The 16,266-nt window shown below is 34.6% G+C and overlaps 3 protein-coding genes across 14 annotated transcripts in view; 2 read left to right on the plus strand and 1 right to left on the minus strand.

Annotated features, from left to right (window-relative positions):
• unc-13 overlaps positions 1–9,575 on the plus strand; it is a gene marked incomplete at both ends in the record, with an annotated part of 31,332 nt that extends 21,757 nt beyond the window's left edge. For 5 of the 11 annotated variants that reach the window (NM_001263573.3, NM_001026702.3, NM_001026703.4 and 2 more), the window contains 16 exons: positions 471–479; positions 836–907; positions 1,163–1,610; positions 1,937–2,078; positions 2,135–2,567; positions 2,809–2,897; positions 3,185–3,323; positions 5,687–5,776; positions 5,856–6,361; positions 6,482–6,754; positions 7,239–7,963; positions 8,011–8,106; positions 8,348–8,507; positions 8,561–8,688; positions 8,735–8,835; positions 9,090–9,188. In NM_001263573.3, coding sequence (NP_001250502.1) covers positions 471–479; positions 836–907; positions 1,163–1,610; positions 1,937–2,078; positions 2,135–2,567; positions 2,809–2,897; positions 3,185–3,323; positions 5,687–5,776; positions 5,856–6,361; positions 6,482–6,754; positions 7,239–7,963; positions 8,011–8,106; positions 8,348–8,507; positions 8,561–8,688; positions 8,735–8,835; positions 9,090–9,188 — 3,510 coding nt within the window. Of the gene's footprint in view, positions 1–470; positions 480–835; positions 908–1,162; positions 1,611–1,936; positions 2,079–2,134; positions 2,568–2,808; positions 2,898–3,184; positions 3,324–5,686; positions 5,777–5,855; positions 6,362–6,481; positions 6,755–7,238; positions 7,964–8,010; positions 8,107–8,347; positions 8,508–8,560; positions 8,689–8,734; positions 8,836–9,089 lie in introns of all 11 variants that reach the window. The other 6 variants (NM_001330927.3, NM_001330928.3, NM_001330929.3 and 3 more) reach the window with 2 other exon arrangements.
• Positions 9,576–10,118: 543 nt separating this feature from the next.
• Positions 10,119–12,412, plus strand: spe-4 (Presenilin spe-4). Its single transcript, NM_059694.6, has 8 exons — positions 10,119–10,379; positions 10,762–11,016; positions 11,060–11,195; positions 11,243–11,316; positions 11,364–11,589; positions 11,661–11,918; positions 11,983–12,129; positions 12,179–12,412. Exons 1-8 carry the CDS (start codon positions 10,173–10,175, stop codon positions 12,271–12,273), a joined length of 1,398 nt encoding a protein of 465 aa, NP_492095.1. The 5' UTR covers positions 10,119–10,172; the 3' UTR covers positions 12,274–12,412.
• Positions 12,413–12,610: 198 nt separating this feature from the next.
• lars-2 (leucine--tRNA ligase) lies at positions 12,611–16,215 on the minus strand (the record flags this gene model as incomplete). 2 transcript variants are annotated; one of them, NM_001026704.6, is made up of 9 exons in its annotated part: positions 12,611–12,922; positions 13,002–13,290; positions 13,336–13,410; positions 13,501–14,019; positions 14,071–14,239; positions 14,291–14,532; positions 14,883–15,094; positions 15,201–15,963; positions 16,063–16,215. In NM_001026704.6, the coding sequence occupies 9 exons, from the start codon at positions 16,210–16,212 to the stop codon at positions 12,762–12,764; spliced, it is 2,580 nt and encodes an 859-aa protein (NP_001021875.1). The 2 variants fall into 2 exon arrangements, with proteins under 2 accessions (NP_001021875.1, NP_001129803.1); NM_001136331.4 differs by lacking the exons at positions 14,883–15,094; positions 15,201–15,963; positions 16,063–16,215 and having other exon boundaries at positions 12,762–12,922; positions 14,291–14,445.
• Positions 16,216–16,266: the final 51 nt, after the last annotated feature.

Here is a 16,266-nt window from a genome sequence, read left to right on the forward strand (position 1 = left end):
AGATTTATATGGCGATTCAGGTTTTCGAAAAACGGTGAAATTTTCGGAAATTAATTCTAATTTAATGATTATTGAACACATTTTTGACCGCCAAAAAAAAATTTGATGACTTTTCAAGAGATCTCATTTTGAAAATCGAGATTTTGATACAATTTTAAATTTAATGGACGAATGAAAACTATTTCGTAATTGTTTTTTATTTAATTTTACAATAAAATTTTTGAACATCTTTGAATAAAATTATAGACAATCAATCAAGTACACAGTGTGTCTACAACATATTGAAATATTGATATAATTGACGGTTAACTGTTTAATATAAGATCATAAAACATACGAAAACTTAAGTATTAAAATTTCTCGAGCACAAATTCTGATTGTTCTCCTCAAATTCTTCACCTTCTACTATTTTCACTATTTCCTTCCCCTTACCCATCACACTCGTTAATTGCATTTTATCACAATTTCAGGTTCTAAAGGTAAGACAGACTACACCACTTCTTCTATTAGTAGGATACGGTAAAATTGCAAAACAACAGAAATCTTTTAGAACTTTGCTTTTTCTTAACTATGAATAGCTTTTTTTTGGTTTATTTTTTCATATTTCAAGTTTCATTCATGAAACCTTTTGATTTTAGCTAAAGATTTAATTTTAGCTTTCTTAAGTTTTTGCATGTCCTACAGCTTCTCGCCCCACCCTTTGTTGCTTTAACAACGATCGATTTCAGATTTAAACAACAATTGAAAAATGTTTTAATTTTGCATTAAATGATTACTGCATGAATGCTTAGCATGAAAGTACCGAAAACTTATTTGAAATTCCAACAATTTTCAGACGATGGCCACAAAACGTGCGCAAGCAGGTCTGGCGAATGCGGCAAGAACGACGTTCTCAGATACAGAATTAGTAAGTTTTGGGATACTTGGTTACGTTTTAAGTTATGCTTCTTTATTTAAGCAGTAATAATTAATTTTTCCTTGGGAGCAATGTGCACAAAATTGTAGAGTTTCAACAAAATTTTCGATTTCGTTATCATTAGTTTTAAAAACTTTTTTGAAAAAAAATTCCTGATTATGTGTGTGAGAACTGATGACTGATAATTTTTAGTCATATTTTTAATTTTTGATTTTTGCTCCAGTTTTATGTAATTTATTCTTACAGAAAACTCATGTCTACAAGAAAACTCTACAAGCATTGATCTACCCGATCAGTGCAACAACTCCTCACAACTTCGCAACTACAACATTCCAAACACCCACGTTTTGTTACGAATGCGAAGGATTATTGTGGGGATTGGCTAGACAAGGATTGCGATGTACTCAGTGTCAAGTGAAAGTTCACGATAAATGTCGTGAATTGCTCAGCGCTGATTGTCTTCAAAGAGCAGCCGAGAAGTCGACGAAACATGGAGAAGCTGATAGAACACAGTCACTTGTCAATGTTATCAGAGATCGAATGAAGATTCAGGAACAGAATAAGCCTGAAGTGTTTCAGATGATTAGAACAGTTTTTGATGTGGATGAGAATATTCAAAAAGAGACTTTGAAAACTGTAAAGGCGTCTATTTTGGAAGGAAGTAGCAAATGGAGTGCAAAGATTACATTGACAGGTTTGTTTTTAAAATTCGTTTTGAAAATCGTTTTTCTCAGTTTGAAAGTGGTATTAAATTTAGTAAGCTTTTTCTCAATCACTGTATCAACCAATGAGAAGCTTAAAGTTGGACAACTTCCTAATAAAGTTGGAAACTTTCTATCAAATTTTTGCAATATTTTGATTTTGGTGTTGATCAGCTCATCCAACAATTTCTTGGCATAAACTTTTCAATTTTTCCCAGAGTCCTAATAAATCTTTACTAGTGATTAGATGCTGGATTCAAGTTCGCTCTTCAACCATTAACTCAATTTTTGATCCATTTCTTACAAAGTTCATTTTCAGTGCTTTGTGCGCAGGGACTTATTGCCAAGGACAAAACCGGAAAAAGTGATCCATATGTGACAGCTCAAGTTGGAAAGACCAAACGAAGGACACGAACCATACACCAAGAGCTCAATCCAGTTTGGAATGAGAAATTTCATTTGTGAGTTATTTTTCTCTTGAGATTCGTGACTGTTTTTCAAAAACCCTCTTTTCCAGTGAATGCCACAACTCCACGGACAGAATTAAAGTTCGAGTTTGGGACGAGGATAATGATTTGAAATCCAAGTTAAGGCAAAAATTGACTCGTGAATCTGATGATTTCTTGGGACAAACAGTAATTGAAGTTCGAACTTTATCTGGTGAAATGGATGTCTGGTATAATCTTGAAAAGAGAACTGATAAATCTGCTGTATCCGGAGCAATTCGATTGCATATCAATGTTGAAATCAAGGGAGAAGAGAAACTTGCACCGTATCATGTTCAGTATACATGTCTTCATGAACATCTTTTTGCTGCTCATTGTGTAGATGAAGAAGTTAAACTTCCAAAAGTTCGAGGCGAAGATAGTTGGAAAGTTTGCTTCCAGGAAACTGGTCAAGAGATTGCTGAAGAATTTGCGATGCGGTATGGAATTGAAAGTATTTACCAGGTGAGCATGAGTTTTTTCAATGGTATTAATATTTAAATTTTTAAATATTTAAAAAACGGAAATGGCAAGGCAGGCGTCTTGTCTGATATATGGAAACTTAGCTCAAAGTGTTGAATTTTAGAAATAAAAACTTCAATGATAAGAGTCTATTTGAATAATCTTCAAATAAGTTGTTGTGCTAATTGCAAGGTCCAATGTCATGAAAATGTTCTTAAAAATTGTTAATTTTGCTCAATTTTAGGCCATGACTCATTTCGCATGCCTATGTACTAGATACATGTGCGCAGGAGTACCTGCAGTCTTGTCAACACTTTTGGCCAATATAAATGCGTAAGTGTTTTTTTCTCATGGAAATGTGATACTTTAGCCAGTATGATGGTAGAAGGTGACGTCTTATTTTGTGTCTTTATGCTTTTTCTTCTTCAAACTACTATTGTATCAAGAGACTAATCTCATAGACAAACAATCACACAATAAAATTTAGATTCATTATAACTTCTTCAATTTTTATATCGTTATTATTACTTCTTTCTAGATATGGAAAACGATATGGCAGAAGAATTAAAAATGTATTTCCCCAAAACTGACTTTCCCAATTTATAATTCATACTTTTTAGGTACTATGCTCATACAACTGCCACGTCAGCAGTCTCTGCTCCTGATAGATTTGCTGCATCCAACTTCGGAAAAGAACGATTTGTGAAACTTCTTGATCAACTTCACAACAGTTTGAGAATTGACTTGTCAGCATATAGGGTGAGTTTAGAAGTAGAGTAGGGAAAAAACAGTCCAAACGATGTTTTGATTTTTGAAGTGTTAAATCAATGTTTCGAAATTTTGATTTTTTAACTAACAATAAGCACTATAGGACTCTTTTTGAACGTTTAACTTAAAATCTTCCCTATGGAGCAATAGCTGATATACTCCATTTCAAAATTCGAAACTTTCAACTTGAAATATTAAAATTTTCCAAACAGACAATATAAAATAGTGTTGTTCCCTGATTTTAGATGTAACATACTTTTTTATTATATTTTTTTTAATTTCCGTCAATATTTGTCAATTTGTCAATAGAAAATGAGTGCACATCAGTCTTCTTATCCAAGTTATTTTCGATTTATCTATTACTAAATATTTATATTTTCTATTCAACCCCTCTTCGTCTTCGTCACATTTTTCGTCTCACCTATTCCTATAATTCATCCTCACTAATCGGGTTGTATATGTGCCTGGACAAATGTGCTCGAGCTTCGATATGAGAGAGATTCTCTCACAGCTTTTCTTCTAAATATCTCGAGCTCTTCTCAGATCCAGTTTTCTCTATCTTCTCGGCTTAGTTGCCGGGAAACGGCACCCACAGTGTGTCCACCACAAAATCCTTCGTTTTTTCTCTTTCTTTCCCAAGGCAATGAGAAAACGTCAGAACATGAAAAAACGAGGTTGTGTTGTAGATGAGAAATGAGAGAGAAAGAAGCACATCAAATTGTTTGTCGAGAGCCTTTTTCGCCTTCTTCCACGCACTATCTTGAAGATTGAATAAATATATTGGAATCTTTTTTAGGAGGATATATTTGAAATATTGCCCCTGATTTCTACCATAAAATCTCATCTTAAAACGTCCTTAAATTCTAGAAAAGTGCACATTTTTGCGATTTTAAGCTACATCAAAACCGAATCAACCAATCCTTTTGGTGGTTTTTTAAAATGAATATTCTTGTGTGAATGTTTTTTGCTTGAAAAAATCGTACTATTCTCAAAACTTTCTCAACGAAATCAAAATGTATGTGTCTCTGTGATAAAACTTTGGATTATAAAGGAATAAGAAGACGTGAGAAACATTCAATATTCACTCAAAACTATGCTTCTATGTCTTTTTATGTCTTTGGTGTCATTTTAAATAAGAAGAAAATAGAAAAAATAAACTTAAAAAACCTGTCGATTTCAATTTTCATTTATAGTTGAACTGGATGAATGAACTCTTCCTCGACTCTTTTTTTCTGGTTCGTTGCTCACTCTCTTACCTTTAAAACACCACCCACTGCCTAAAAAGTGACTCGAAAATGAATATGTTATTGAAATTTAAAACTTCCCACCTTCCCACACAACCAATTTCGGGTCGATCTAGACTAAAAATGTTTGATATAAAAAGTGAGAGAATGGGAATTTTAGATGTGACAAATTCCTAATCTTTGAATAAATTCTTATAAGTTTTGCAAAATTTCAAATTTACAATTAGGTAAAAAGAGACAAATGAATATTTTTTTTTAATTAGAAATAAATTATTTGAATAAATCTGTATGCAATTTTGATTATTTTAAGAAGAGCTTCCATGGTAGGAAACGCTCACAAGTGCTTTGCCAGAATTAGGCGAACCTCGACTTAGCCTTATTTTTCTATGAAAACAAATTTTAAGATTAATAGCGTCCATGAAGTCAATGTTGCGAGGTTCTTGATGGGAAAATTGCAAGTTGTCTGTATTTATAGGAACTAAACTTGAGATAGAAACGAACTTTTATATCCTACTCTTGAATTTTTCTAACAGACTTTTTCTTGAAAATATAAGACCAACTCACAAATCCGTTATGGTCTTCCATATTTTCCACGGATTATCTGCAGATTTATGAGACTTTGGAAAAATTTCTTCCTTCAATGTAACAGAAATTTCAATTCATCATTTCCCCATTTTTTTTCTCAACGTGATTCAAATAAATTCAATTTCTCTTCTCTTATTCAGAGTCTCAATTCCTTTTTGAAAAGTGCTCCGTGTGCACTCTCGGGGGCCTTTCAAATATTCTGACACTTTTCAAAACATTTGACACATTCTTCCTTAAGACACCCTCCTACATTTTTTGTGTCATCTATTCTTTGACGCTTCCTGGTTTTTGAGGTTTTCATTTTCTAGATGTTTGGGACATTTTCAGTCATCATTTTTCATAAACTGTTTCAAACTCCCAAAACATTAATGTTGACACAAAGATTGAAAAAAAGTGAATAAAAGTTTTGAAAACAAGTTTATCTAGAAAAAATCTTCCTTCTTTTTCAGTCAAAACTGGAAGACTAACCAACTAAATATCCGTTTTGAATCAAAACAAAATCTGATCAAATAATCATATTTTCAGAATCATTTTCCCTCTTCGTCGCCTGCCAAACTTCAAGATCTTAAATCAACCGTTGATCTTCTTACTTCAATTACATTCTTTCGCATGAAAGTGAGTTACAAACTAATTGATCATCGTCTGAACTTTTCATGAAAATTTAATTTTTAATGAACATGAACCTTTTTTTCAGGTTCTCGAGTTGGCGAGCCCACCGCGAGCATCAACAGTTGTTCGCGAATGCGCAAAAGCCTGCATGCAGCAGACCTATCAACTGATGTTTGAATCATGCGCTGAACAATTCCCAATTTTGGACACTTCAGTTCAATTCTGGTATGAATTCATCGACTATATAATGCGAGTAATTGAAGAAGATCAAAAAAACTATACACCAGCATTGAATCAATTCCCTCAAGAACTGAATGTTGGGAATTTATCCGCTGAAACACTTTGGAGTATGTACAAGAATGATTTGAAAATGGCATTAGAAGAACATGCACAAAAGAAACGATGCAAGACGCCTGAATATATGAATTTATATTTCAAGGTTAAAGGTTTCTATTTCAAATATGTCGCTGATCTTTCAACATACAAATCATCAATTCCCGAGTTTCCTGCATGGTTTATTCCATTCGTCATGGATTGGCTCAATGAAAATGACGAACATTCGATGGATATTCTCAGAAATGCATACAATGTGTAAGTTTTGTTTTTGAACTGGTTTTGTGAGCTGAGATCCTTGCTCTAAGATGTTACTACTTTCTAAATGTCATAAGAACCTTGACCAAAATAATTATATCAAACTTTTCATATTTTCAGAGACAAAGCTGACAACTTCCCACAAACATCAGAACACACAAAGTTCTCGAACAGTGTTGTTGATGTGTTCACCCAACTAAACGCTGCATTGAAGCTCCTCAAACAAATGGACTGTCCAAATCCAGAAGTTGCTGCTGATATGATGAAGAGATTCAGTAAAACATTGAATAAAGTTCTTCTTGCATACGCTGATATGGTTCAAAAAGATTTTCCGAAATTTGCACATGACGAGAAGCTTGCGTGTATTCTAATGAACAATGTTCAGCAATTACGGTTTGTCTTCGTTTCAAAATTTTTCAAAATCAACGACAATAGTTGCTTTAACTTTAAAAACCAATTAGCGAATTTTTATCAGTTTAGACTCACAGTGGCATCAAATAACCGAATTTCAAAATTACACTTTTGAAAAATTTCTCCGATATTCTTTATGGATATTTTTTTGGAATTTCGAAAAAAAAAATTAAGTTTCAACAGAAAGTAATGATTTTTTATTAGGTATACTAAAATTCCCTATTGCATTATTGATAGTTGTTTCAATTGAATTTTGAGGCGTTAGGCACCCAATTTGCCGAGTGCTTATCGATTAACAATGCAAAATGAAGTGATAGTTCAAAGAATTGGATTTCCGGCTGCTGCTGCGTTTTAGATGTCTCATTATGAAAATTCGGGTTATTATGAGTTCATTGCAAAAACCCAGAAAAAATAGCAACTTACATAACTGTACATAAATTTCATAAATAAGTAATGAATATTGCAGTGTGCAACTCGAAAAGATCTACGAAACAATGGGCGGAGCAGAACTTGACGAACATATTGGACAAGTGCTTACAGTCCTTCAAAAGAAGTTGAATTCTGTTCTAGACAGACTTTCAGCTGAATTTGTGACCACTTTGGAACCCCATATTCATGAACAAACAATCAAATTGGGTATGCTCCTCGTTAAAATAAAGGGTCCACAACTTCAAAAGACACAAGTTCAACCGGAAGCCGATGCAGTTCTAGAACCGTTGATGGATCTTCTTGAAGGATCATTGAGAAGATACGCGGATCAGTGTGAGAAAACGGTTCTGAAGTATATTCTCAAAGAACTTTGGAAAATAACAATTGTTAATATGGAAAAGAGAGTTGTTCTACCACCATTATCAGATAAGGCTCTATTGAAACAACTGCCGAATGCCAAAATTGGAGATGTTACGAAGTTAATGTCAACAAACATTCAAAGTATAAAGGGAATGAATTCCGTTAAAGATATGATGGATATGGCAAGAGAATCTGAAAAATCTCTAACACCCAGACAATGTACAGTTCTTGATTGTGCACTTGACGCCATTAAAGACAGTTTCCATGCATCCGGAAAAGGACTTAAGAAATCATTCTTTGAGAAATCACCTGAACTCCAATCTCTCAAATATGCACTCAGTTTATATACACAGACTACTGAGCAACTCATCAAAACGTTTATTACAAGCCAGCGACAGCAAGGTATTTGTGTTTTCAAAGTTTTAAAAATCTTGAATATTGAATTTCAGATCTCCCAAGTCAAGAGCAACCAGTTGGAGAAGTTAGTGTTCAAGTTGACTTATTCAGTCATCCAGGCACTGGGGAACAGAAGGTTACCGTTAAAAGTGAGTTTGAAAATAATCGCTGATATGAATATTAGGTTGAAAAAACTAATTCTAAAAAAAATCTGTTGATGCAATCGTATAAATTTTTGAAATTTTGGAAAAATGGAGAGGTAAGAATAGAATTTGTATTCTTGTCTTATGACACGATTCGTATGGAATCGTATTGAAATGAAAACAAATAAAATAAAAACAGAATACTGAAACTCCGATGCTACACTTACCGTAACAATAAAACTTTCAGTCCTTGCCGCAAACGATCTTCGATGGCAAACCTCGTCAGCTTTCAAACCATTTGTTGAAGTGCATCTTGTCGGACCACATCTTTCAGACAAAAAGAGAAAATGGTCGACAAAGACCAAAGCAGGCAACTGGGCTCCAAAATTCAACGAAACTTTTCATTTGTAAGAATACCTGCAGGTTATCTTAAACTGGTTCCAAATATTTGATATTTCAGCTTCCTTGGAAATGAAGGAGAACCTGAACATTACGAGCTTATGTTTCAAGTCAAGGATTACTGTTTTGCACGAGATGATCGAGTTGTTGGAGTTGGAGTTCTGCAGTTATCATCTGTCGTTGATCAAGGTGAGTTAAAGAGATACAGCTAACTATAAGAAATACGAATTTTCAGCGGGATCCTGCGCCATGTGGGTTCAACTTGGAACTCGACTGCATATCGACGAGACTGGGCTCATTTTGCTCAGGATTCTTTCACAGCGTCAAACTGATGAGGTAAGATACTTCAAAAGCTTGAGAAAAAAATCTGAAATTTTAGTTTTCACATAATTCAGGAAAGCGACCAAAGAAATTATTTATAAGACCCTCTCTAAAAAATTTTTCCACAATTTGGCAGTTTGTCGAAACTTTGACTGAAAATTTTGAAGTGTTTAATTATGGTATTTGGTCCTGTTAAATCATTATATGAGCGTTTTTAGAAACTCACATATTTCCAAAAAAAATTCAATAATCATTTTTCATTTTTACAGGTGGCAAAGGACTTTGTACGCCTAAAAACGGAATGCCGATACGAGACAGAAACAGTAATGGCTGCATCAGCATCAAGTCAAAACATCAATCGAACATAGTGATTCAAGTGCCTTTTTTTGTTGGATTCAAAGCAATAGAGTTGTTCTTCATTCGATCAATTTTCATCTCCTCTACGAATACCTGTACATTTTGTCGTTTTTTTTTTCTTTCCTCGAATTCTGAAATTTTTCATCACTTCTTTCCCCTTCAAAACCAAATGGGTTCTCTTTGACCAAAAGTCAAGAATATGACGAGATTTTTTTCATCTCTCTTCTTTCGTTTTGTTTTCTTTTTCAGGTTAAACGTCTCAAAATTTATCCCTTTTTATCCCTCTCACAATCAATCAATCACTACTTTCTATACTTCACCGTTGCTTTTCCATGTGCCTTTCAAATTCAATTTTTGAATTTTATAAAGTTTTAAGTATAAACATTCATGTCAGTAAAGGAAACACTTCAAGTAGTTTATTTGAAAATTTCTTTGTTCAGGAGTTTACTTACAATGTGAGTTGCAATACAAGACAATTTTTGGATATTTTACTATTCAAAATTTCGTTTTGGATCACCCTAGAGTAACACGGTTGCTTTTGATATCCTCTAGCGCTCAATCTCAGCGCGCTATGTTTCAACCCTTTTTGCGTGATCTCCTGGTTTAAAAATTTTTATTAAATTTTTCCAAACTCGGTGTGCTCCAGAGGACGCGCCCAGAAGAGGACGCGTCCAGAAGAGGACGCACCAGAAGCTTAGGATCCTAGAAGAAGGGTTTTTCGAAACGAATTGGAGTACTGTAGAGTGGTTGTTCTGATCAAGCTCTGAAAGAGAGCATTTCTAGAAAAAAGCACGACATGTACAATGCTTGTTCAATTTTTCACTTCAATGTTAGAAACGGCAATATTCTTCCAAAATAATATTTTAAAATGATTTCATCGTGACCCCGTGATCCAAACCAAAGTACAAACATGCACGTGTCATACTTTTGTCTGCCAACTCATCAATTTCATACAAATCTCTTGTGCTAATATTAATTTTATTACCTGTCTAAAAATGGACACCCTTCGATCGATTTCTAGCGAATTAGTGCGATCTTCACAATTACGATGGACACTGTTCTCTGTTATTGCCAATATGTCACTGACATTGTCTATTTGGATTGGAGTTTACAACATGGAAGTGAATTCTGAATTGAGCAAGACTTATTTTTTGGATCCTTCGTTTGAGCAAACAACTGGAAATTTGCTGTTGGATGGATTTGTGAGTTTGGACTGCACATTCTGAGTTTTTGAGTTAGAGAATAACATTTTAATTCTTAATTTACTAGAGTTATTTCTGGGCATGATTCCCCAAATGTTTTGGAGCTTGATTATTTCGGATTGATCCTGCAATTCAAGAAAAGAGACATCCAACATTACATTTCACAACAAGAAGTTGAATACTTTTATCATTTTAAAAACCGGCAAGAAATAGGAAGACACGTCTTCCGGTGGTCTACCTACCTACTTGCCTACCTATTTGTCTACGTTTCGCACGAAGCATAAATTGAATTTCTTTGTAGTTTATCAAAAAAGTTTGCCACTCGTACATTATAATAATTTAATACTCTCTTCCACTTTCAGTTCTCATATTTTCATTTCAGATCAATGGAGTTGGTACAATTCTCGTTCTTGGATGCGTCTCTTTCATAATGCTCGCTTTCGTACTCTTTGATTTCCGTCGTATCGTAAAAGCCTGGCTCACACTTTCATGTCTTTTGATATTGTTTGGGGTATCCGCGCAGACTCTTCATGATATGTTTTCACAAGTATTTGACCAAGATGACAACAATCAATATTACATGACAATTGTGTTGATAGTGGTTCCAACGGTTGTATATGGGTTCGGAGGGATCTATGTAAGTGTTATGTAACCAAATAAAAATTAATAATTATTTTAAGGCATTCTTCTCTAACAGTTCTTTGATTCTTCATCAAATATTCGTTGTCACAAACTGTTCTCTTATCTCCGTTTTCTACCTACGAGTTTTTCCAAGCAAAACCACTTGGTTTGTTCTCTGGATTGTTCTATTTTGGGGTTTGTTTTCTTCCTGTGCTCTTATGCATTTAATTAAGTTTTTCCAGATCTCTTTGCCGTTTTAGCACCGATGGGTCCACTCAAAAAAGTTCAAGAAAAGGCTTCAGACTACAGTAAATGCGTAAGAATAGCAATTTTCAAAATAAATCTGATTATTTTCATTTTCAGGTTCTCAATTTAATTATGTTTTCTGCTAATGAAAAACGTTTAACTGCAGGATCCAATCAAGAAGAGACAAATGAAGGAGAGGAGAGTACAATCAGAAGAACCGTGAAGCAAACGATTGAATATTATACAAAACGTGAAGCTCAAGATGATGAATTTTATCAAAAGATCAGACAACGTCGGGCTGCAATCAATCCAGATTCGGTACCAACTGAGCATAGCCCATTAGGTAAGAATTAAATAAATCATTTAGATCTTTATAAGAATGACAGTTGCTATTATTCATTTTTTCTTTTTCAGTAGAAGCCGAGCCATCACCAATCGAATTAAAGGAAAAGAACAGTACCGAGGAGCTCAGTGATGATGAGAGTGATACATCTGAAACTTCAAGTGGATCATCTAATTTATCGTCTTCCGACTCAAGCACCACTGTGTCAACATCTGATATAAGCACTGCTGAGGAATGTGATCAGAAGGAGTGGGATGATTTGGTCTCTAACAGTCTACCGAACAATGATAAACGGCCAGCCACTGCTGCGGACGCCCTTAATGATGGAGGTAATAATAGTTTCGTCATATTAAGCTTACTCTCTTACCAGCTTTTTTTACGAGAAAGTTTCAGAAGTACTTCGTCTCGGCTTTGGAGATTTCGTCTTCTACAGTCTTCTGATTGGTCAAGCGGCTGCCAGCGGATGTCCATTTGCAGTCATTTCTGCCGCTCTTGGTATTTTATTTGGACTTGTTGTGACTCTCACTGTCTTTTCAACTGGTAATCACCATATGAATCACGAAGTTCAATACTAATTGTCTCGTTTCAGAGGAATCCACAACTCCTGCTCTGCCGTTGCCTGTGATTTGTGGTACTTTCTGCTATTTCAGTTCAATGTTTTTCTGGGAGCAACTTTACGGATGAAGCCTCATTTTTCCTGATATTATGTGAACTGATTAAATGTCTTATTTACTTGTCTGAATGATTAATTTTAACCTTTTCGTTTTTTTTTTTAATTTTATGAATACGAATCTATTTGGCAAAGAATACATAGTATCGTATTAGTAATGAGGTTGAAAATTACAGTAATCAAGGAGACTTGTCTCGATGGTTTATATACTCAATTTTTTAGTTATACTGAAAACACGAAATCGTATATAATCGACAAATTTCCATTCTTTTATCGTAAATACCTTACAGTAGTAAGACACGGAACGCGAATTGCGTTTCGTCCATTCAATTTCGAAGCTGGTAAGTTGGAGTCACTCAACAAATTTATTTTCATGAAAAACAATAAACAAGCCCGTAAATATAAAAATTATTCAGAAAACAATAAAACAACAACCTATTTCTAAGCTAATATATATTTCAAAACTGTTAAAAATTAAACTAATGTTCTCCAGTAAAATAAGTCACTTATTCACAATCTTCTTTTCTTTCTTCCTCTTTCCACCTTTCTTCCCGATTTCCAACTTTCTCTTCTCTGCTTGAATTCTGTCCAGAATTTTGCCAATTTTCTTGCGGTTCTCTTCTTTGTCACCTTCCAAGCTACACGATAGAGTTACGTGGAAACCTGAAAATTTGTTAATAACTTAATAACTTAGATTTCTTATTGTAATCTAAAGTTGGTAACTAGACAGACAAAACCTAACCTTTCCTAGAAATATAACTTGAATTTTTCAGCTTCATTCCATCTTCTTTCATCATTCGAAGAATATCTGCGTGTTCATAAAATGTAGCTCGTTCCCATAACTGATCCATAGACATTTCTTCAATAATCCGCCGATCAAGAGAAGGCCTACCACCACTAACACCATCAATCATCAGAAGAAATTCAATATCAGCATCTTTATCAACTTCGGGCCACTTTTGATCGGAAACCAGTGAACCATCATTAGCTAATGCTGACCACATTTCGGAAGCGACGTGTGGACAAAAAACCTAGAAAATTAATGAACAGATTGCACTTTAGAACTTAAAAACTACTTGAAGCATAATAATCAACGATTTCACCGCTCGTTGGCCTTCTGGGCTGTGAGCCAGGTAGATTGGATCAACTTTCTGAAATAAATCATTTTAGTTTGTGGTTTTTTTCTTTAAAAAGTGATATCAAAACATCATTTCAGACTTTAAAAATATTTGTTAAATAACCTTTAATGCATTAGTGAATCCCTGTATTCTCATCAACGCAGTATTATGAAGATGAAGTACTTCTAGACACATTCCAACATTTCTTACGAAAAAGTTATATGTTTCTTTTATACTTCCATCAATTTCTTTCTTCAACTCTATTGGTTTTCCATTATCTCGTGCATCAACAATTTGCGAATTGATTGCCGCAATTCGATCCAAAAGTTTCTTGATTCCCTTTAAATCTGTTTCGCCCCAATTAATGGGAGCTCTCGGAGCTGCAGCTTCAAGTAATCTAAGTCTTGTCATATCAACTCCTTCCGAATCCAAAATTGCAGCCAAATCTACGCCGTTGTTTTTCGATTTGCTCATCTTTTCATAGACAGCGTCAACTTCAACAGATGAATCATTCTTCAATGTGAGTTTATCTCCAGATTGTTGAACATCTTCTGATCCAAGATATTTTCCTGTTTCTTTTTCGATGAACGTCTTTCCCCGAACAATTCCTTGTGGGATGAGGTCAGTGAATGGTTCAGCTGTCTGGAAAATGTTAAATTTTGATTAAACCTAAAAATGATAGTTTTTACCAACCTGGATAACATTGATATCCTTCAAGAAATATGCAACAAATCTAGCAAAAAACATGTGCACCGCTGCGTGTTCAATTCCTCCAACATAGACATCAACAGGCATATTCTTCATTGCTCCTTTGGAAATCAATTCGCTTTTATTTTTGTTGTCAAGGTATCGAAGATAGTACCTAAAAATATTCAAGTTTAATCCAAATGTACATTTCAGATATATACTCTACCATGCAGAATCAAAGAATGTATCAAGAGTATCTGTGTCGAATACTCCGGATTCTCCGAATCTTTCTTTATCTACTTCTTGCCCGCGATCTGACCCAAGGACTGGAAGTTTATTTAATTGAACAGCAACTCGTTTTCCGTCTTTGGTTTGGATCATTGGAATTGGAGTTCCCCATCCACGTTGACGACTCACAACCCAATCTGTTAACGTTCGGGATGTTTCATAGCCACCGTATCCACCAAACTGAAAATTGTTGGCATTTGTGAACGCTTTTTGAATATTTTTCTTGAAAAAGTTGCAGAAAATAACACATTCGCTTATTATCCATTTTCTACAAAATGCGATTTTTGAGGAAAAATTACGGTATCCGGTCTCGAAACGGCTGAAAATTTCTGAGAAAAACGGTGTATACCTTTCTCGAGTACTGTAATTGCAACTTCCTGTTTTTGGTTGGCTTTAAGGGAAAAGTCGATGAAAAATCGATAAAAATTGCGAAAATCTGGATGTAGTGAACCGTACTTTTTAAAGGCGCACACTCTTTCACGGAAAAATTTTCAGTCGCGTCGTGACCGGATCCCGTAATCGTGTGTTACCGATGCCATCTCCTGAATATCATTCTTCGTCAACTTTCTTTTGTGTTTCGGCTCAGCTATCGCAAACTTTTCGACAAGAATTTTGTCTTTCTGAAAGTTTCCAATTCTCGAGTTCAAGAAGCTTGTGACATCTGGTTGATATGTGTCTTCCACTACAATGACTGGTATTTGACGGCCTGTTACTCCGTTCAAAACTTGAAACGGAAGTTTGTCTGAAAATTTGAGCGAGTATATTATTTGTTTGAAATTTCCATAAATAAATTCTAGATTCAGTTCCAATAATTAAAACAATTACTTTCCGATGAAACGAGAACTTACATGGAAACTGCGTGGCATCCTTGTCTGCCAACGAGTGACTTTGCTTCAAAACCAAAAATTCGGCATTTGAAATTTCAAAGATATCTTTGATTCTCAAATCAATAATTTCATCGTTTGATCCATCCTTCATAACAGGCAACATAAACCGATAAACATCACATTTTCCGATCCAATTAGCTTGAATATCAGCAACTTCTCCCCATTGTTCAGACATTTTTCTTAAACCTTCTTGTAGTCTTTTTGCATATTTTGGCGTTTCAATCATCCATTGGCTAAGCTTCTTCTTTTCAGCTTTCGCTCCACTTCTCCAACTTTTTCCATCGTTATCTATTTGTTCAGCAGCCAGAACAGTTTTATCGATTGGATCCCAATTAACTTCCGAAGATGTTCGTTTCACCAGTCCGTACTCAAAAAGTTTACAAAAAATCCATTGTGTCCAACGGAAAAATTCAGGTTCACACGTTGAAATTTCTTTCTCCCAATCAAATAAAATCTTGGTTTTTAAGAGTTGTTGTTTCATTGATTCAATATTATTAATAGTCCATTCTCTTGGATCAACTCCTTTGTCTCTTGCTGCATTCTCTGCTGGTAATCCAAAAGAGTCCCATCCGATCGGATGTATCACTTCATATCCATTTAAACGATAATACCGAGCAGTTGCATCTGAGATTGTATAAACTCTCATATGGCCAATATGAAGTCGTCCTGATGGATATGGAAACATTGATAGAATATATTTCTTTCCATTGAGATTGCTGGGTTTCTAAAAATATTAATTGTAGTTTAGAAATAAACTTTCTAAATTTATTTTCCTAATTTTTATTATAATCTATAGACTCAATTATAAATGAAAATTCCCTACATTTTTTGAAGATTCAAAAGAATCGACAAGTGATTTTGACCAATGTTTCTCCAGCATTTTTGTATTTTCACTGATCCGGATGTCCTTCAACGGCCACTGAAGTGCTGATCCAATTCGACGGATCTGCTGAATGGTACCCCATCGTAACATTTTCTGGATGTTTAATAAATTTTTAACCGTTTGGAACTTTAGAAAAGTAGTGAA

The sequence above is a fragment of the Caenorhabditis elegans genome, chromosome I, assembly GCF_000002985.6.
Source record: "Caenorhabditis elegans chromosome I".
NCBI classification, from domain to species: Eukaryota; Metazoa; Nematoda; class Chromadorea; order Rhabditida; family Rhabditidae; genus Caenorhabditis; species Caenorhabditis elegans.